General features: G+C 38.8%; 1 protein-coding gene across 1 annotated transcript in view; it reads right to left on the reverse strand.

The window, feature by feature from the left end:
* Window positions 1-23,371, reverse strand: part of LAMA2 (laminin subunit alpha 2) — a gene marked incomplete at its 5' end in the record, with an annotated part of 387,284 nt that overhangs the window by 163,893 nt on the left and 200,020 nt on the right. The window contains 3 exons of the mRNA XM_080616795.1: window positions 3,501-3,612; window positions 11,278-11,489; window positions 12,054-12,155. Of these exons, the coding sequence (XP_080472921.1) occupies window positions 3,501-3,612; window positions 11,278-11,489; window positions 12,054-12,155 (426 nt within the window). The remainder of the gene's footprint in view (window positions 1-3,500; window positions 3,613-11,277; window positions 11,490-12,053; window positions 12,156-23,371) is intronic.

Genomic DNA, 23,371 nt, shown 5'->3' on the forward strand with positions numbered 1-23,371 from the left:
CTGAAGGAGCGAGAAAGAGGGAAGAAAACCCCAAAACAACAAACATCTTCTCAGAAGTTCAGCTGCAAAGAGCAATTAAAATACCATTTAGTCTTTCTTGTTTGGAGTCTAATGAAAGACTACTCTGAATTAAAGCATAGGCTAAAACCAAAGCCATCCTTTTATTTAAAAAATGTGCTTCTTAAATATAAAGTATAGTCATTTCCCCTTCAGAAATTGCTGTGATTTTTAATTTTTTTCAATGTGAGATTCAGATCGATATTAAATGCATGGACAGTTTTTTCTTAGGAAAGGTGACATCGTACAACTGTGATTCATCAGCAAAAATTCATCTATTCCATTTCTTCATAATAAGTTGTCAAGCAGCAGTCTTTCTTACTATATATCTCACAAATGGCTTTATAGTTTTTGCAAATCATCTTTCTTCAATAAGAATGCTCATGTGATCCAAGGATTTTGCATAATATAAAAGCATTCATGACAGAGTGTTGACCTTCAAAAGCACCTGGCTAATACAAAAAGAAAGTTTTGAGGTGATAGAATACTGAAAGCATAATTTAATTAAAAAAAACCCTTCACATACACTTTCAAAAAAGATATCAAGACGATTTTCCTTCATAAAAAGGAAGATGATGTCCCTTTTTGTCTTACTCCTGCAAAATGTGAAAGTAATTTGAAGATGAATGTAAATGATTCTTTTAAAAAAAAATCCCAAAACCTGAGACATTAGCCTTATTTTTTCCTTTTTTTCATTCTTGGTTAGACAGTCCTAACAAACCCTGTAAATACTAAAAATTAAAATTCAGAGTTATACAATCCAAAAAAGAAAAATGGGGTAAAAGAAATCACCTTTCCCTCCCCTCCTTGTAATGAGATACAATTGCTTAAGCTTTTTTCTGTATAAATCTATAAACGTTTTCCCTCTTTTGGTGACTATGAAAAGAATGATCTCATACACATGATCCTGTACAAAGTAAGGCTCCAGAAGTCACTAATTCTAAGGGTTTAGACATAGAATATCAACTGAAAGGCTTAGAACAAAACTAAAACAAAAGATTATAGATTGGGATATTAACAAAAGAAATGATGTAACATTCAGAGTTGGGAAAGTTCTTGACCATAATAGTGATGTTAGTTAAAAGCAACTTCTTCCACAGAGGAAATAAAAGTATAGAGAGTAATCAAATATGAGGATGTTGGCAAATAAAGGCCAGAAGATTCACATGAGTAGAACAATCTATCACAAATTTGTCCAATTGGTATTTGAAATTTAAAACTTGATCTGCTTTACCTATGCTCATGAAATTCTGTGCTCATTTCTCAGATATACTAGCAAAACCGTAACAATTTAATTGTAGAATCTTGTAGAAAATTAATTCCAAATTTGTGTAATGGAATAATTTCACAAGAGACACTATATTTTAAATGGGATTGGTTGTCTTCTGAATTGATTGTGCCAAAACATTCATAACAAGAAATAAGTAAATAATGGCTTCTCTTAGTGCTGCAGCATCTATGCTAGGTACCACAACATCATTATGCAGGAAACACATGTGCACATTAACTTAAATGAAGAAGAGAAGATGAAACTGAAAACCTCCACAAAATCAATAAAAATGAAACTCTGCTAGGTTGAAACCAGAAGAAGCAAAGTGTTGGACAAGGCCAAAAGTATTCAGAAAACACAAATATAACAATATAGTATTCTAAAGAAATCCATATTTTCAATTTATTTTTCCATACTTTGTCAACTGCTAGTTTGTCTGGAAATCTAAAACTTCACTGTTTTTTTGTTTGGGTTTTATTTTTTTCTTGCTTGTCCTTGTTACTCAGAACACCAAAACATTTCCCTGTTTTTTTCTATCAACTGTAACTGTTCAATGCATATCATGCTACAGGACTCCTGAGAAATTAATTTAGTGAATAAAGGCATGGAAACTAAAACTTTTAACTCTATCGTTATTGTAAGATAGGCCAGCTTTGTCAAATGGCCTATACATATCTGTTCAAAATGCTGCGACATTCAGTGAGGGGAAGGAGGAAAAGTGTGTTCATGAAGAAGTCTATCACATTTTCTTTGCCTTCACTCCTGGGAGCAAAACCAACATACAGGTAGGGACTACAATATGGTGTCTGCAGTTAGCACTTAGCCACAGCAGGAATCAAAGAATGTCTGTGACCACTAATGTGCATAGAGACTTCAAATTTGCACTTATCTATAGATGTACTTTCTATTGCGGAATATGATCTTAAGTATATATCAGATTTCAGGGACTATTTTGAATTGGAGAAAAGGTTTAGCCTTGAAGGATACAATGTTGAACAGAGAATTTCGGCAACCCCAAAACAGGAATTCTACTCAAGTCCTTCAGCTTCTACAACAAAAATAGATACTGAAACATCTGCTATTAGGGCCTTTCCAACTGCTGTCTAGGAAATCACACATATATATGAATTGAGAGAAAAAAATGGATAAGTAAAATAAAGTGTGAAGCACAATGACACTTCATCAAGCTTTTTAATTCAGATAATTGAACAGACAGTGGTCAGACTTGAAAATTTTTTATCAGTGAAGGTAGGCAATGTTCTTCTCCAGTTTCTTCTCTGTCTGTACCATTTGGAAGTGATAGGAATATCCATTAATTCCTTCAGGCCTTTCTACATTAGTTTATGTAGCTCCAGCAACAAGAAACCACACTTGGCATGAAAGTAGACTCTAAAGCCCTAAATATCACATACAAGCATGGAAAAATTTAAAGAAAAAGAGAGTTGACAAGAAAATGCCTACAGTGCCTGTGTAAATGGCATACTGTTTGTAGTTTTGTGAAGCAGAGCATCTTGGTGTTTGAAACAATTTCCTTAAAGGCAAAGCTTTTGAAAAATTTTTTGTTGTTTGTTGGCTTCTATTTACCTCAAGCTATGCCCATGTGAGCTAGTTAATCATATGTACACTTGTATGAACACATTCTGTGTGAACTAATGAATTTGTTATGAAAGTGGGTATTTCCTGAGCATGTGTGTATGTTATTATCTGTAACAGAACTGAAGTGAAACAATCCTCACAACAACACACACACAATCCTCAAAGACTCCAAGGCAAATGGCAAAGCCCTAAGAAAACAAACCACATTAACTCAGACAATTTGATCTGGCTTTATTGTGCACAGGTCAGATAACTGGCATTTTCCTTCTAATTGTGATAGTTTCATGCATATGTAATATCAATCAGCTGAAGAGTACAAATGCGTTCATTTTCTATTTATCATGAGAAATGTCTTTTCATAACTTAGAAATCACCAGACAAAAAATCACTTCAGGTTTCAAATATTATCAAATATAGTGAACCACCACCTAGAAATAAAGGTAACTAAACAAGCCATACCAAATTCCTAATAGGAATGGACAGCTCTTTTACTATTTTCTACCAACACAGGGCCACTAGTTGCTTACAACTATCACAATGCCAGCATGATTGATCTAGACTCCATCATGACACTCACCTCACATGAGGTACCATCATACCCTGGGGGACAGTCACATAACTCCACTGAAGATGCCACCTTTCTCCCAGCTGAAGTGTGGTCAGCAGCTTCAATGCTAACGCTTCTTAGCCTGGATGTAACAGAAATTAAACAGTTAAAATAGCAAATGAGGTGGAACTAGCTGTGCTGCTGAATGCAACAAACGGAACATTTACTGTGACATTTAGTGGCTTGTTTCGGTTTTCCTATTTCAAAAATAAGAAGATTTTAATATTCATCTATTTCTTCCTAAACTACACATCTGTAGGCTTGTTACTATTTTTGTCAATCATGTGAGGGAGACTGTGGTCAGAAACACATTGATAAAAATAGATTTAAAAAGTCTCACAGAACTGTACCAGTAGATGGAAGGCTATTTCTGGCCTGCAAGCCACATGAGCCAACTTGCATTGCAGCCATATATATAGCAAATTTGACACTAAGCAGTGTCTTCGACATTTATAAACCATTACTTGAGCTTTCTAAAATATTACATTACAAGGCTTTTGTTATAAGATATTTTTATTCTGGAGATCTGATCTCAGAAAAAGATTTCATGTCTGTCCAGGGGGATCTAAGTATTTTGTATATGAAAGAAAAATGTATGTACGATAAAGAAAAATGAGATTCTCTACCATATACCCTGGTTTCCCCAGTGACAGAGAAGACAGAGTCGAAGAAGTTTCTGTTCCATGCACAATCGCCCTTAAAAACTAAATGCTAGACATTGGCCAAACAGCTCCTGTTTAGCCAAACACTGAACATGATTTTTATTTTGAAAAAATACAAGTACGATGAGAAAGACAACAAAAGTCCTTCGATAATCTTACGGGTAATATGTGAAACAGATGTAGTTTACCTCAACAGTTTCCATTTGGGGAGATAAACTGGGATTTGAGGATTTAATTCTTATAAGAATTCAGAAAGAACATTAAGGCATGACAAAGTCTCAACAATTTCTATTTTCACCCACCAGTCTCAATAGAGTGTTTGATTACTAGAGCTACCTAAAAAGCTTATTTTTGAAGTCTTTTTCAGCAGAAAATACCTTTCTACCACGACTTGTATTTTGTTAAAAAAAAAAACAAAACAATTTTCTTTGGAAAATGTAAACCAAACTTTTTTCCTCCAAGTCATTTATCTTTTAGCTGCCAAAAAATTCTGAAAATTATTTGGATGACCTTGGATAAGAAAATGTCCAAGAAAAATATTTTGTTGTTACTGCAGCAGCTGTAGGAAAGGTTAAGACAGGATATTTTGGCACTCAATTTTATGACTACTCTCAGTAAGACAGACATGAAAGGTAAGAGGTGAAAAAAGAAAGATTTCTGAAATTAGGGTGGGAGCTTCAGAATAACAGAAATTTTACCATCATTAGGGATATGACTGGACTTCACAGGGACTGCCATTGCAGATTATGCAGTTAGAAAAAGGAATCAAATTTGGCGATAGCAGGATGTCTGTAAAAGGTTCTTCAAACTGTTTTAAAAGAAGGATGCATGTTTCTATCCAGATCTTTAATAAGATCTCACTTTTCATTATTTTCCCTTTGCTTCATTGCTGTAAGCTTATTTTGCAATCATACTTTCGAGTTTTCCTTACAATAAAATAACCAATCTCTAGGATATTAAATATCAAATGGTGATGACTTTAACCGTAAAAAAAAAAACAAACAACAATTTAAGGAGAAAAATCTGTAAATTAAGAAACAAATTACTAGTAAAAGGCCAAGGTTTATTTATCCTTTGAGCTAGCTAGTTCCCTCTCAGCACAGATCTTGGAACAAAGAGAAGCACTAACACACAGAAACAACCTTTCAGTATTATCCCACATTTGTATGCTGAATTGTTCCAATTTTCATTATGTTCTGCTATTTGCTAAATGGGATTTTAATGTGTTTAACAGTTTTTAGCATTAACAGCTAGTGATGAAAGCTGCAGCAATTTTTTTTTTCTCTCATTTTGGTGTTGCAATTTTGATTCCTTGATGCCATTCTGGATTCCCTAAAATACATAATGCTGGCAGTAATGGGGCCTGGGATCCTGGATATGCATGAACAATTTGAGATTCAACATTGAGACCAAATATTTAAGCTGACTGTTACTGTCAGCAAGCAACTGCTGACTTCTTAAAACAAACAAGATTAAAAGGGAAGGGGATGTTTCAGGCAGCATCAGCATAGTTTACTGTCTGCTATGCCAGGCATCTGAATCACATCAGCTACATAAGGCACATGAAGTACTGACCCAATCATTGCTCATTTGTCTTGAAGCCAATTCTGCATATGGAAGAAAACCCTTGGCCTTTCCTCCCCTCTTTCTTCTTGCATCTAGCACTGATTCTTTATGTGGTTGTAAGCAATCAATTATCTTTAGCACCACAATTTCCAATGCCCATGTGAGTGCCTATCACACTTACCATCAGTGGCCACTCTGAATATTAAACTGAAGAAACAGTGCTACTAAACTTTCTTTGAAGCACAAACTAATGATATTAGACTAAACAAAATAATAAGAGTCTTTTCCTGTCCTGCTGCTTTTACTACAGACGGACTTGACTGCAACAGTTTGGAAGATCTGTCAAGTTAGGGTAGGATCTAGATTTAAACCCAGAAGCTGTAATCACTTTCAAATTGATTGCATTTCTGTGTTCTCATTTTTTATCCTACTTGATCACCTAAATGAAAGCTCATTCGAGGAAGCTTCCTAATTATGCCATAGAGCAATAACAACATTATAAGCTTAAAATGACCCTAAAAATGTACTCAATATGCTCAAGTAAAACTCACCATATCTACATTAATATTGTTTAGTAACTATTTGAAAGTGTTACTGATTAAGTAATGCTTCTAGTAGGTTAAACTAAACAAGTGTGAAAAACACAATCTTTAATTTAAAGTTCTTGCTAACTGGAGACAAATCCATTGAAATTTTAAGTCTCTTTCTACATAACTGCAAAAAAGTTGCTTAATTTTACAATGCCTCCGTTCTGGCCTCTTCTCAAGCACAGATTATAATAGCACCCTTGGAAATCCTTACACATGTGGTCTTATTATCCATTTTGAAAACTTTCAGTAATTAAATGAACAGGTTGCTTAACATAGCGATCTCTAATTAGTATGTTGCATAATTCTGCTGATGCTTTGAGGCAGAAATTGTCATTCATGGAGGATCTAATAATCCTGTAAAATTTCTGTCTCTCTGCCAGACCCTGCTTACTCTCTCAGAGGAATATTCAGCTGTTCACCACACATACCTGTTTAAGAGACAATAAAAACCTTTTAGTTCATATCTACTTATTTACTAAAGCTTAGGTCTATACTATTTCTTTGGCAAAAATATCTTCCTTTGGAGCCTATCAACCGTAGTCCTTAATAAGCCAAGATGTCACAAAGAATATCTTCTTCATTGGGTCTGAACACTTTCCCTGAAGTACTAAAGGGGCAGAATACAGAGAAAAGAGTTGTTTTGCACGATCTTAGAGTTATGAGTACAGCTTTGCACCTAGTGTGTTTTAGCATGAATGAAAGTCAAAGAGAATATTGAAAAGTCAGTGCTGAGCTATACGCTGAAAATCATCAAAACGCCTACAACAACAGATCATAAACTGGGCTGGATGTCAGTAGATGCTATTGTTGCTACATGATGTGATTGAGAGCATGCACTGTTCCGAGAAGACAACTCCACCCAGTAAATCCCACACTGATGGGTGAAACTACAATTCCTCCAATCAAATCAAAGGTGAAAAATCCAACTCATTTAATTGTGATTGGAATTTCACATCCTCTCTTCTGTTACACTACACTGCAATAAGCACCCTGTCAGCACTCAATAAAATGTGTGTACTTTATAGCAAACTATTTTCAGAGACTTCTGGACATGTTGATGGTAATCAGATTAACACAGTAACTGTTGCATTCCTCTCTGGTAAAAGACATCATAGGGACAGTTAGAGATGCATCAGTAATATGAAACCATTTCTAGCAAAAAAGGCACTCTTCAAAATTTCTTCAGTCCCTTCCGCTCATCCCTTTTAAAATCATTGCCTTTAAGGGACCAACCTTCATAACTGTAGTGTCACTACATCTAAAAGATCGTGGATACTAACCTGCAAGGCATAAATTATATGTTAATTTCAGAACTGTTCTTGAAGAATATTTCTAAAAACTTATTTTTGGAAGGTGATCTATAACACACCAGTAAAATGTTTCAAATCCTGAACATGAAAAACTCTATAAAACAGTGAGGCACCACACATGGCCAAATGGCCAAAGCAGTAATCTGGGATGCAGGCAGTAGTGTACAGTCTTCCAAACACATCACTGACAGGTCTGCCCCTTCTTACAAGGCACAAACTATATACTGTGCCAGTTCTACATGTATGTGCTGACCTGAGCTCTGTGTTGTTGCCCAGAGAGAAGGTGTTCTGTCGTATCCCTGCTGTTCCACAGTAGAGGCAAGCTGCAGCTGATACATGTCCAGCAACATACTTCCCTTCACAGATTTCAACTGTCTAGTCAAAGTGGGTTTTGTAGGAAAGCTCCCCTTCTCATTCTAGTGCAAATGTCAGTACACAAACATATGTAAACCACTGATAACTGAAGTCTGCATTTCCCATAATACTTAGCGAGACCTTTGGCCCAAAGAAAGTCAATCACACATACCTCCTTTAAAACAGCACTACATAAAAGCTCTTATGGTCCACTCCAAAATTGCTCCTGTAGTCCTTGGAAAATTCTAGCTAATGTTTGTTTGTTGTTTTTTTGTTTGGTTGTTTGGGTAGGTTTTTTAAAATTTATTTGAATGAAAATGAAATGGAGGAACAGCACTCATTGACCTCCCACTGTTCTCAGCTGAAAGCTGTGGATTAAGTTTCTCACAGGTTGCTTGTAGCGCATAATTGATGAGCTCTGGCCTGGTGGTTTGACTCTCTTCTAACCAGGGTGGGAAGGTGATGGCCATGAAAAGTTTTCAAACCGGATGCAAGGAGATGAAAGATTGATCACTAAATGAGCAAATTAGGAAACTGCTTAGTTCATACTCAAGTTAGTTATGATTCACAAACTTATTTACAGAGAGGTAATGCATTTTACAGAGAGGTAATATGTATTAATTAATAGCTGAAAGAGAAAGGAATTGAACAAACGTGACTTCTTTAGCACAGATAAGATATACACTGTTAAAGCTCAAATCAGAAAACTGCATGCTGTTGACACAACCTGCCTTTCAATCTAGGACACATTTTAGTTACCTAAGTATTCAAATGATGGTTGGATTGTTTAAGAAATTGTACAGTAGCAAAAACTGTACCTCTGCTCTAAGCAAATAACCATTGACATGTTATCAGCTCTTTCCATTCTAAATGGCTTATGCTACTGTATTAAGAGATGTATAGGTTAGATAGCACTTCAGATTTTATGCCTTGTGAGTAGAAAACTACTAGGCTACAAATTCCATTGCATATTTAAAAGATATAATTTATGATAACTAACTATTGATGTATAGATAGAGTGCAATCATACAGTATCAGGAGAGAGGCTGTCTTCTAATCCACCTGGAGTATTTGTTTATGCACTTTCGAAATTTTTAAATGCCAGATGAGCTTTACAGGTTCAACCACTCTGCAGCCACTGAGACAGAACCACTGTGTCGTCTCATATAACATGTATCACAGTATCACACAGTATGTTAGAGATTGGAAGGGACCTCAAAAGATCATCTAGTCCAATCCCCCTGCCGGAGCAGGAACACCTAGATAAGGTTACACAGGAATGTGTCCAGGTGGGTTTTGAATGTCTCCAGAGAAGGAGACTCCACAACCTCCCTGGGCAGCCTGTTCCAGTGTTCCGTCACCCTCACTGAGAAGAAGTTTCTTCTCAAGTTTAAGTGGAACCTCTTGTGTTCCAGTTTGTACCCATTACCCCTTGTCCTATCATTGCCACTGAGAAGAGCCTGGCTCCATCCTTGTGACACTCCCCCTTTATATATTTATATACACTAATAAGGTCACCCCTCAGTCTCCTCTTCTCCAAACTATAGAGACCCAGCTCCCTCAGCCTTTCCTCATAAGGGAGATGCTCCACTCCCTTAATCATCTTAGTTGCCCTGCGCTGGACTCTCTCCAGCAGGTCCCTGTCCTTCTTGAACTGAGGGGCCCAGAACTGGACACAATATTCCAGATGTGGTCTCACCAGGGCAGAGTAGAGGGGAAGGAGGACCTCTCTCGACCTACTGACCACCCCCCTTCTAATACACCCCAGGATGCCATTGGCCTTCCTAGTCACAAGGGCACAGTGCTGGCTCATGGTCATCCTGCTGTCCACTAGGACCCCCAGGTCCCTCTCCCCTACACTGCTCTCTAACAGGTTGTTCCCCAACCTATACTGGAACCTGGGGTTGTTCCTGCCCAGATGCAGGACTCTACACTTTCCCTTGTTATATTTCATCAAGTTATTCCCTGCCCAACTCTCCAGCCTGTCCAGGTCTCGCTGGATGGCAGCACAGCCTTCTGGCGTGTCAGCCACTCCTCCCAGCTTAGTGTCATCAGCAAACTTGCTGACAGTACACTCAATTCCCTCATCTAAATCATTGATGAAGATATTAAATAATACTGGTCCCAATACTGACCCTTGACGCACTCCACTAGATACAGGCCTCCAACTAGACTCCGCCCCATAGACTACAACTCTCTGGCTTCTGTCCTTCAGCCAGTTCGCAGTCCATCTCACTACCTGATCATCCAGGCCACACTTCCTCAATTTAGCTAAGAGGATGCTGTGGGAGACTGTGTCAAATGCTTTGCTGAAGTCAAGGTAGACCACATCCACCGCTCTGCCATCATCCATCCACAATGTTATTTCCTCATAAAAGGCTATGAAGTTGGTCAAGCATGACTTCCCCTTGGTAAAGCCATGTTGACTGCCCCTCATAACCCTCTTATCCTTGACATGCCTTAAGATGGCACCAAGGATAAGGTGTTCCATCACTTTCCCAGGGATGGAGGTGAGGCTGACCGATCTATAGTTACCCAGGTCCTCCTTCTTGCCCTTTTTGAAGACTGGAGTGACATTTGCTTTCCTCCAGTCCTCAGGCACCTCTCCCGTTTCCCAAGACTTGGTAAAGATGATGGAGAGTGGTCTAGCAATGTCTTTCATTTTATCAGATGACTAACAAGAGTTCACATGAAATCAGTGGTTTTGCAGTTCAGGCAGCAACCTGACATAAATCAGAGGAACAGCTTTGACATTAGTCAGTTCTCTGTGTGGTACTGATTAAAGATATAGAAAACTCCCCTCAAGCCACCTTTCCAGCTTAGAGACTTAGGATATTATTCTGTTAATGTATTATTCTGTTAATGATCCAATGTTAATGTATGCTCATTAACTGGGGAAACTAATATGTAAGCAATATATCAATATATCACCTCTTACTTCAACATGTCAACTGTACTCCATGATTTACCATACCTATGGGAATTACAGTATTCAAAAAATAAACTTGTTTATAGAACTGTCATTCATGCCTTAATAATCCATGTGATTTCATTTCCTTACAAGGATGCTTCTTTCTGTTGCCTCTCCTCCTCCTGCCTATCCAAAATTCAAAAAATAATAACAAATGTTTGAAAATGCAAATTAATATTATGCATTTCATGATAATAAATTAGTGTGTTTAAAATTACATCAGCTTAGTTCTGTGAGGAGAGAAATTATTTTGAGAAGCTGCCTGTAGCAAATGGACACGTTTTCCACATTCACCTGTAGATGGCATTCATCCCACTGCTGTATGTGGCTCTTATGAGGATCCTCTTTACATTTGCAAGTAGAGTCATGAACTCCCTCCTGCTGACTGGAACATCAGTGCCATACACAGAGAAAGATTCTGGTTTCAGCACAATTTCTTCAGTGTGCTCTTCAGAAGGCTGCAGGTGAATGCCCCCTTTTGGAGTGCTGATTCTGAAGTCACCTCCCTAGATACAGACATGAGAGAGAGACATTCAAATATGAAAAAAAGTCAGGAAAAAATCTCCATCTGTAGCCAGTTGGGGTACAGGATTTATTGAATAATATATTTTACAAGAATAATAAATATCAGGAATAATACTTGCCTTTCAGACCACTGAAATGGGCTTGCCTGATAAACTTGAAAGTGCAAAAGAAAGTTTTTCAGCCAGAACCTAGCATCATGGTTTTGCATAGGCAAAAGCAAATTCTTACAATCTTAGCTGCACAAGAACAAGTCTGCTGAAAGAATGCGAAAGTATTACCTCAAATAACCAATTATTTTATTTCTTTATTCCTCCTGATAAAGAAGAAGAATATAGTTTTGTAAGCTACTGCAATATTCCCAGAGGCTCCTTGAAGTACTGAAGGTTTGAGTTCTCTGAAGTGTATCCATTTTCTGATACTATAAACTAATCGAAAGTAGGTGCACCCTGCTGTTTTGTGTCCTCAAACACCAGGCTTCATGCTGAACATCTAAAGACACAGGTAATTTTTTATTTTTTTGGTAGTTGAAAATACAATCACTTTACCTCTATGATGACATCAGATTGAACCATCAATTGAACTGTCTCTCCTGCCTTTGTGAAGTCATAGGACACTGTAAATTTCAGATGTCCGCCAGCAGCTGCCACCTGGGGAGAAAAAAGAAAAAGAAAAATTTATTTAAAGGAAAGAAAACATGCCTTAACATTTCTGGGCAGTTTTCTCTAGCATCAGTATTTCCCAGAAATAGAATTCTAGTGTTGCAAAACCATATGCAGATATGTGAGGATTACATATTCTCTTCTTGCTCAATCACCTAGAAACCACATGTAGCCATTTTTCTTCTCTGCCTTTCAAAGGCTGAAAATTCCTTAAACACAGAGACTAACAAAGCAATCACAATCAGACAAACAGATAATAGTTTACAGAAAGCAACCTGAACAGATCAGGCACTTCTAAAATATAAACAACAGCGAACACTAGCGAAAAGGTGTAGGATTGACTAGTCCAGAAAAAAGAATGCTAAGAGAAAACAGTAATATAGTCTACCAAAACATAAGACTGGAAAAATGAAAGGACCATTTTTATTTTCCTGTGACAGTAGTGGGGAAGGCATGAAGAAGATTCAGGTCGAGTATACAGAAAGCTTTCTGACACTAGGGATAGCCAAAACAGTATCAAGCTACTTGAAAATGCTATTTAATTCCTCCATTAAATGTTTAACAGCAGTTCAAACATATCAGAGATACTCTAGGTACGATGGCTAAGAGTTGGAATATGACTAAGAAGTCTCTTGAGATCTCTGCTAGCCACAGCCATCTGAGTTTCACGGTTGCAGCTGGCAAGATTTGCATATCACAAACAGGATCACACACTAAAGTCAAGGTCCCCAAATGGCACTTACTGGAGAGAGCACCCGGTAGTTCAGAATATGTATTTACCTCGTGTATTCACCAATGTAGATTAGGTTAGAAGAAAAACCCAACGAACTTACATAAAACAGAAAGTACTACTTCCTTCTGCTATTTTTCACAAATATAATTTCCTTCCTCTGTATATTTAAAGTACAAGCTTGCTCATAGACAAAGAATTCAGAGGTCAATCCATGTGCTGCATGAGCAATTATGTCTCATCTAGTGCAAAAAAACCCAATTTTTCACTGATTTTTGAATACAAGTGTGATACAGAAGTTGGGCACCTGTAAGATCCCTTCATTTTAATGTTGTTCTCTATATCACCCAAAGATTCAGAGCTCTGCCTCAAGGATTCTCATCCAAGGCCATAGCAATACCAAAGAAGACAGATCATAAAAGTTTGCCTTGCTGGTGACAAAGGCATGTATTGCTGAGGCAAGAATAGCTGAATAAAAATGTCAAGGAAGTTCCACAGAATCTTCTTTGTCTCTACCTCCCGTTTTCTGATTAATACATCAAATATTTCTTCCTGGCTCAGAAGGCAAAATCTATGTTTTCAAGCAAAGTCACAGACTCCCCAAGAAAAACAAGTATAGGAGAGAGAAATTGCAGCTATGTTAAGTCTAATCTACCAAGTTTCTGGCAGATGGTTAATTTTACAGTTAACTGTACTTGTACTATTGTGTTACTTGTTGTTAAAACATGGAATCAGAGAGCAGACAAGACTGGCTATGATATCCTGACAGTTACATTCTGGGTCAGCTAAAACCCTCTGAAGCAGGAGAAACGGCTACTATCCTGTGAACAAAACCACCCATACTCAACAGGAAGAAAGCTGGAAGGTAGGAGGAAATACTCAGTACTACCTTGTTGTCCTGGGTTCAGCAGCAGCGGTCAGTTTTTCTCCTTCTTAGTAGCTGGTGCAGTGCTGTGGTTTTGACTTTCGGCCTAGGAATAGTACTGATAAAACCGATGTTTTCAGTTACTGGTCAGAATGTTTACCCTGACCAAGGACTTTGTGAGTCTCATGCTCTGCCAGGGAGGAGGAGAAGCCGGGAAGAAGCAGGGACAGGACACCTGACCCAAACTAGCCAAAGAGGTATTCCATACCACAGCACGTCATGCCCAGGATGTAGAACGGAGGGTTTCCAGAAGGGCTGGATCACTGCAGGGTGGGGGTGAGGTACCAGTCAGTGAGCGGCTGTATTCTCTTGCTTGTTATTTCCTTTATCATTATTATCATTGGTGGTAGCAGTAGTGATTTGTGTTATACCTTAGTTATTAAACTGTTCTTATCTCAACCTGTGAGAGTTGCATTCTTTTGATTCTCCTCCCCGTCCCTCCAGAAGCGGAGGGAAGAAAGGTGTTGGGGGGGAAGTAGACTGCGTGGTTCTAATTTACGGCCTGGGCTTAAACCACGACACTTGTGTAAAGTACGCTTTGATTTCATGCCTGTCACACTAAAATCAAGTGAAAGTAAGACAAGTGATAGTAAGCCACAAATATTTACAGCACTGAAAATAGACAGCATTGTTACAAATACCTGCAAAGCCATAGATGAGGAAAGGTTTCATCTCTTCATACGGAAATCAAATGTTAGGAGTATTTGTCTTCCACCACTTAGTCAAGTCTGCTGTCAATGCTTTTCTGAGGCAAGCCATCAGCATCTATCCTGCTAATGTCACTGGAGAGTACCTCTTTCTTATACAGCTTTTATAACCCATCTTATTCTTGAATCGCTTGGTGTTTCACACTTTCCGTCTCCAATGACTCTTGTAACTCTGCCTGTAAAGTTTTAGTACCTACTCCACTATACTAGAGGCTGCCTCATTTCTTCTGAACAACAGCTCCCACGTATAACTTTAGAACAGCTACCTCCACTAAACACAGTGCTGTTTACAATCCCTTATCTCATTAAGCAGTAAAATGCTCTTTTGCCAGCTAGGAAGAGACCCAGTTTGTAATTGAAGCATCTATAGTTGCCCATTTCTGAATTAGATGACCATGACTCTCCTAAGTGGAAGTCAGATGGAATATACTAGGGCATCTGATACAGCACAATGGGGCTACATGCATACAACTGAAAGAAGTCATTTGTATAGTCAAATGAATCTAGACCGTATCTGGTCTGTGGTTTCCTCCCTGACGGATGACTTTCAAATCACTTCACTTTGTACTTATATTATATTTTAAAAATAACTTGGGAGACATAGAATAGATTTCACAAATTAATAAAGTATTACACAGACAGTGTATAACTGAAATGAAACACATGAAACTTGCTCATATGTTTAGTCGTAAATCTGTATCTGAATGGATTTAGCTAAGAGAGGCTTTCATCTCAGGCCTAATCCAAGAGAACATTACACCTTCAAAAGCAAAAATATATTCCTGTATTAAACCGGATTTAGACTAATATTCATACACCAGACTTCAGAAATTAGTGAAATAAAAAGCATCAACAAATATCAAGAAGTTGGACAATCTTTTCCCTCTTCACTGTTAAGAGTTCTAGCAGATATATAGTCACTGACACACTGTATTAGAGAGATAAGCATTACAGAGAGTTAATATTTTTATTACACTAATATAGCTGCAATATAGCTACAGAAAGGTGACATGCTTTCAGAAACATGAACACTGCTTGCCATTACATTATTGTACACACAGACATACAATTAGAACTATATCAAGTGAACAAACGCTACCAGAAAAAGAAAGAAAAAAAAAAAAAAAAAAGGAAAAAGAGAAGTCTATAAACTTGAAGGGGTGGAACATTTCTTTGGAGAAAGCTAATACAGGTACTGAGGAGTCTCACAGCAAGCTACTGATAGCAGTGCAAGGTTCTTAGAGATAATAATGTTCTCCTATACCGGAAGACACACCCAAAACAAAAAAAACCCCACCCGTTCATTTCCTGATGTGCCTGTGAATTTTTTTTTGCTTGCTATTATAATTTTAAAAAAACCCAAAGATGCTCACTCAGTTTTACAGTGGCTCTGTCATATTCCTGGTGGCAATATCTACTCCCAGATACAGTGCTTAAATGTAATGAATTCATACTACATACAATTTAACATTCCCTGCTAGCCTTCTTGAATTTCTATGAAATAGAGCTGCAATAAAATGTTGAAGTTTATTTGGATTCTTTCATCTCCACAAACTCTCTAGGTACACAATTGATTTATGACAGATTTCAGCAAAGAGATATTTGCCACCAGAACATGCACACTAACTACGTGAAGGAAATAGTTAAAAAAAAAAAAAAAATCAGATTGCTGCCAGTTTAGTAGTGGTGACTAATTTAGTCCATAATAGCTTGGCACCCTGCAATTGTCATACGATTTGACAAAGTACTGAACAGACAATGTACCATCCTAACCGACGGCTAAAGACCTTTAGGATCAAGTCCAACCATTATCCCAGAACTGCCAAGACCACCACTAAACCGTATCACTAAGGGCCTCATCTACATGTTTCTTGAACACTTCCTGGGATGGTGATTCCACCACTTCCTTTGGAAGCCTGCTACAATGCCTGATAACCCTTTCAGTGATTTTTCCTAATATCCAACCTAAACCTCCCCTGGCACAGCTTGAGGCTGCTACCTCTTGTCCTATCACTTGTTACTTGGGAGAATAGACCAACCTCCACCTCATTACAACCTCCTTTCAGGTAGTTGTAGAGGGTGATCAAGTCCCCTCTGAGCCTTCTCTTCTCCAGACTAAACAACTCCAGTTACCCCAGCTGTTCCTCATAAGACTTGTTCTCCAGATCCTTCACCACCTTTGTTGTGCTTTTCTGGACCCACTTGAGCTCCTCAATGTCCTTCTTGTACTGAGGGGCCCAGATCTGAAGACAGGATTCAAGGTGTGGCCTCACCAGTGCTGAGTACAGGGGGATGATCACTTCCCTAGTCCTGCTGGCCACACTATTTCTAACACAGGCCAGGATGCTGTTAGCCTTCTTGGCTGCCTGGGCACACTGCGAGGCACACTGCTGGCTCATGATCAGCCAGACATCGACCAGCCAGACATCAATCAGCACAACACAAGTATGTAAGTGTTCCTCTAGCCACCCACTCAGTGTAGACATGAATTTCTGCTTTTCCTAACTTAATTTACTTATGTTGAGGAAAATATTCCATTGTTAATCCAGTTTTCATCTGGATTATTATCTTCTTTACAAAAAAATACTGGTGTAAATTTACCGTATTTAATCAAGCTTTGTTGATCCAGCCTTCATGCTGCTTACAGAGTGAGGGAAGGCAGCGACTAGAAAAGAATTTCAATAGAATCATCACCAAGAAAACATCAAACTTTTATTCATTTAGTAGCAGGACTCAGTAAAGATTGCATGTTTTAGTTCTACTCAAGATCCAATTAGAGATTAAATAGACTCTTCTTTCTTAGACAGACTTGAATTTAGATAGGATATAAAAGCTCTTCTGAAGCATTATGGTAATATTTCAGATAAAGCAGGGAGCAGAATAATCCTGTTCCATTTGAATGACAGTATAGTTCTGGCTAGCTTTAAAAATTGTCTGAGTTTTCTTCATATGCAAGTTAACTTTTTCCCCTGAGAGAATGGGCTTTTCCCCCTAACTTTATATCACCTGGAGTTCCTGCAACTCTGTCCGAGACAGTTCAGAATCCTAGTTTCCCTGCTTAAGTACACTCAAAATTTTTCCATATAAATTGTATAAATTGATGCTACATTCTACTTAAATTCACTTATTCAGAATACTGCTTCCAGTTAAGTTAACTGAACATGGAGGGAATAAGCCTATAAAGTAGCCTGACTACTACATCTCTTGGTTCAGTTGCTTTCTGTGAGTGTTTTTCTACAACACTGAACCACTCAAAGGGGAAGTTAAGCATTTCAAAGCATTTACTGTCATCTCCAGTATCTTGAAAAAGACCACTCTGATAAACAAGATTTCCAGGTCATTCATGTCTGGAATTTTATTGAGAATGTTATGACACAGCCTCTTTAATTTTCAGTATTTTCCCGGCTGATCCTATGTACAGAATTGAGTCAAAAGTTTTATTCAACCTAGGCACTCATTTGATCACAGAATACCCTCCAATGTCTAAGCTATATGCTAAGAAATCAAAGAGCAAGATATAAGGCACACCAATGAGAAAACATTTATTTGCTCTATTTCAAATGACCTTTATGGAAAACTCAAAAAAAAAAAAAAAAAAAAAAAAAAAAAAAAAAAGAATCTTTAAAAACTCATTGTGTAAGACCTTCTTTCTTTATGCACTGGATAACAGAACAACATATTCACAATAAATCTCAGTATGTTAAAGTTTCCCAGCAATGAAAAGAACCATCGAATCTGTAGCTTCAACTTTTTTCCCCTTAATCAGAAAGTTTTCAGATTAAGGAAAACACCAGTTCACAGAGCAAGCACAATTGATAAGCAGCAATCAAAACTGCCCACTTATACTCCATATGTGCCTTGACCATGTCTCTTTCATATACTACATATCAATATTTGAGCAATTGGGATCCCTTCCAAAACTTCCATACCTGGAAGTGTTCACCATTCCTGCAAGTGAGTCAGTCAGCTGATCGGAGCTAGCACAGCTAGGGGAAGTCCCATGGGCAAGGCTGCTTGAAGGTAAAGGGGCCCAAGATAGTTGGTTGACATTCAAGAATCGCTTATTCCAAGCTCAAGAGCTGAGCATCCCGACACATAGGAAGTCAAGGAAGAGGGCCAGGAGACCTGCGTGGCTGAATAAGGAACTGCTGGGTATGCTCAAGTGGAAGAGCAGAGTTTATAGGTCATGGAAGGAGGGGCTGGCCACTCGGGAGGAATATAAGGCTGCTGCTAGAGGATGTAGGAAGGCAGCTAGGATGGCTAAGGCCTCCTTAGAATTAAATCTGGCCAGAGGGGTCAAGGACAACAGAAAGAGCTTTTTCAAATACATAGCTGATAAAACTAACACCAGAGGCAAGGTTGGCCCACTGGTGAATGGGATGGGTGCCCTGGTGACAGAAGATACAGAGATGGCAGAGTTATTGAATGCCTTCTTTGTGTCAGTCTACTCTGCCGGAGGCAGTCCTGAAGAACCCTGTACTCCTGAGACCTCAGATGAAGTCAGGTCACTGGAGCAGTTTGCCTTAGTCCATGAGGAACGGGTTAGGGACCAGTTGAGCAATCTGGACATCCATAAATCCATGGGTCCAGATGGGATGCACCCGCGGGTGCTGAGGGAACTGGCGGAAGTCATTGCTAGACCACTCTCCATCATCTTTACCAAGTCTTGGGAAACGGGAGAGGTGCCTGAGGACTGGAGGAAAGCAAATGTCACTCCAGTCTTCAAAAAAGGCAAGAAGGAGGACCCAGGTAACTATAGACTGGTCAGCCTCACCTCCATTCCTGGGAAAGTGATGGAACACCTTATCCTTGATGCCATCTTAAGGCATGTCAAGGATAAGAGGGTTATGAGGGGCAGTCAACATGGCTTTACCAAGGGGAAGTCATGCTTGACCAACCTCCTAGCCTTTTATGAGGAAATAACATTGTGGATGGATGATGGCAGAGCGGTGGATGTGGTCTACCTTGACTTCAGCAAAGCATTTGACACAGTCTCCCACAGCATCCTCTTAGCTAAATTGAGGAAGTGTGGCCTGGATGATCAGGTAGTGAGATGGACTGCGAACTGGCTGAAGGACAGAAGCCAGAGAGTTGTAGTCTATGGGGCGGAGTCTAGTTGGAGGCCTGTATCTAGTGGAGTGCGTCAAGGGTCAGTATTGGGACCAGTATTATTTAATATCTTCATCAATGATTTAGATGAGGGAATTGAGTGTACTGTCAGCAAGTTTGCTGATGACACTAAGCTGGGAGGAGTGGCTGACACGCCAGAAGGCTGTGCTGCCATCCAGCGAGACCTGGACAGGCTGGAGAGTTGGGCAGGGAGAAACTTGATGAAATATAACAAGGGAAAGTGTAGAGTCCTGCATCTGGGCAGGAACAACCCCAGGTTCCAGTATAGGTTGGGGAACGACCTGTTAGAGAGTAGTGTAGGGGAGAGGGACCTGGGGGTCCTAGTGGATGGCAGGATGACCATGAGCCAGCACTGTGCCCTTGTGACTAGGAAGGCCAATGGCATCCTGGGGTGTATTAGAAGGGGGGTGGTCAGTAGGTCGAGAGAGGTCCTCCTTCCCCTCTACTCGGCCCTGGTGAGACCGCATCTGGAATATTGTGTCCAGTTCTGGGCCCCTCAGTTCAAGAAGGACAGGGACCTGCTGGAGAGAGTCCAGCGCAGGGCAACTAAGATGATTAAGGGAGTGGAGCATCATCCCTTATGAGGAAAGGCTGAGGGAGCTGGGTCTCTATAGTTTGGAGAAGAGGAGACTGCGGGGGGACCTTATTAGTGTATATAAATATATAAAGGGGGAGTGTCACAAGGATGGAGCCAGGCTCTTCTCAATGGCAAACTATGATAAGACAAGGGGTAATGGGTATAAACTGGAACACAAGAGGTTCCACTTAAACTTGAGAAGAAACTTCTTCTCAGTGAGGGTGACGGAACACTGGAACAGGCTGCCCAGGGAGGTTGTGGAGTCTCCTTCTCTGGAGACATTCAAAACCCACCTGGACACATTCCTGTGTAATCTTATTTAGGTGTTCCTGCTCTGGCAGGGGGATTGGACTAGATGATCTTTTGAGGTCCCTTCCAATCTCTAACATACTGTGATACTGTGATACTGTGAAGTGATCAAGGCCAGGTTGAATGGGGCTTTGAGCAACCTGATCTAGTGTGAGGGGGGCAGGGGGGTTGGAACTAGATGGTCTTTAAGGTCTCTTCAACCCAAACCATTCTATGATTCAACAAACACATACTAGATTTAGCTATAGCAAAGTCTTACTGTACATTGCATCTGGTCACCAGGCAGCAGAAAGAATACCCTGGCACCTACCAGAGAAATACCGTGTGTTCAGATTCAAACACAGAAAACAGAAAGATGAGTGAGAAAAGAGGGGAAGTCATTAAATTCTAGTCTCCTTAATCATCCCTTAATCGTCCTGCTGCCTTTTCTGTCTTGCTTTAGAAGATCTGAGGCATAATTTTTGTAAAGTGATTGATAAATCTTGCCATCCTCAGCATGACAATCTGACACTTATTTCCAGGCCCTTCATATTTAAAATATCTTGTCACACACAGTGTAGACCAATTAAAATCTCACACAATTCTTTTAATTCAATGCAACTAGTATATGTATAGTGTGTATATACATATATACACATTATATATATACACTATACTATCCTGTATGTGTGTGTGTGTATATATATATATGCTGGTATACTATAATAAGAAACATATAAATGGAAAATCTTAAAGAATTCAATACTAGCTTCTTATTTGTGGATTTTCTAAATTATACCCAGAAACTCAGCCCAGTCTCACTGTTACTGAGGTACTGTATCAACATTATCATTTCATAACCCTGTTTCTCTTCCTCCTTGGATGAAGTAGACTGCATTATTTGGAAGCAAAGAAAAAGCAGATGTCTCAGTAAAATGCACAATTCATTGTGTTTAATACATAATATTACAACATTAAGTGATATAATGAGATTCTAAATGGAAAAATAGTACAAAGATCAGTTCCTAAGGAAGATGGGAACTGAAGCATATCAGCTCTCCCGTAAGCCCTGTGCTGCAACTCCTACTTATGTCGCGTAGTTGCTCTTTCTGAACTTAGCATTGAAAAAATTAATGGAATCAGTGACTGATTACAAATTTGCACAATAAGATTATATGCTGTTTCCTGAAATGTACTTATGAATTTAGACATTTACTCTACAAATTCTCAAATTTCTATCATCAATTAAACTCATATGTCATCAAAATTGCAGAGATTTTGCCCTGACTGAATACAGTTAAACTGCAGAGGAGGAAAAAAGTAGCTAATACAAACTAATCAGCTGCTAACTAGTTTTTTGCAACAGCTACTCTGATCCTTATAAACACCAATTTAGCAGGGCCAGAGTGAATGAACGGTGTAGTTCTGGATAATAATATCACGTTAACTGTGAAGATGTTTCAGACTACTAGTGTGCCCTGGGTTCAGCAGTAGCAGTCGTTTTTTCTCCTTCTTAGTAGATGGAGCAGCGCTTTGTTTTTGACTTTCGGTCTGGGAACAGCACTGATAACACTGATGTTTTTAGTTACTGCTCAAATGTTTAGTCTGACCAAGGACTTTGTGAGTCTCATGCTCTGCCAGGGAGGAAGGGAAGCCGGGAGGAAGTAGAGACAGGATACCTGACCCAAACTAGCCAAACAGGTATTCCATACCACAGCATATCATGCCTGGGATGTAACTGGAAGTTACCCGGAAGGGCTGGCTCACTGCTTGGTCAGGCTGTTTTTTGACGAGTGGTATTGTATTCTCTTCTCTTATTATTTTCCTTATCATTATTATTATTGGTGGTAGCAGCAGTGATTTGTGTTATACCTTAGTTACTGGACTGTTTTTATCTCAACCTGTGGGAGTTACATTCTTTCCATTCTCCTTCCCGTCCCTCCGGGAGCGGGGGATGGGAGGAAGAAAGGGCAGAGGGGGGGAGTGGACTGCGTGGCTAACTTGATGACAAGGTTTAAACCACGACATAGTGATAATGAAATCAAACTCACTATTTGAGCATTATCTCTGAGACATGTTTCTAAATAACATATCTTCATCAAACATTTCTAAATAAGGGTCTTGTAGCTATCAACAACCTCATAATTGAAAGCAATTCTTAATTTCACTGATTAAATGTTTGTCCTCCGTTCCATGGTCTTTGCTTCTAAAGGGAAAAACCCTTATTACAGTAGACATATCAATAAATGCCTTCCTGTAATATCAGAATGAAATACTAACTAGAACGTTTATCTCAATGTTCATTTCCATTAAGACACAAGAACTGACCCTTACCCTTCCATCTCTGGCTGTACTCCATGAATATTTTAACAAGAAAAAGAATTTGCATAATTTTGCAAAACTAAAAATGCTCATATTTCTATGGCAACAAAATCCCAGCATGCAAGTATTATTAAAAAAAAAAAAAACAAAACAAAAAACAAAACAAACAAACAAAAAAACCCTAAAAAAATGCAGGACTATAAAACAAGACCAACTGTTCAAGTCCAAATTAAAAGCTGTTCTTAATAAAAATATTTCCCTCAGCACTGCTATTGCATTTAGGGGTAATCAATATTTGCATCCAATATTGCTGAGGACATCCCACTGTGTGATGATCTTAAAATCAAAATCCATTAATACTTCCTAAAGTATTGACTTGCTACTGAAAAAGCTTAAACAGTGTAAGTAGCTACAAGAAATAGTTAAATTCCATTTCTTTGTTAGTACAGCTCACCAAGTTAGACTGTAAGTATTCTTGATCTTATGCTTTCGTTTCTGTGTTTTTAAAGCACCCAGCAAAATAGC

This window comes from Psittacula echo (genome assembly GCF_963264785.1).
Source record: "Psittacula echo genome assembly, chromosome: 4".
NCBI classification, from domain to species: domain Eukaryota; kingdom Metazoa; phylum Chordata; class Aves; order Psittaciformes; family Psittacidae; genus Psittacula; species Psittacula echo.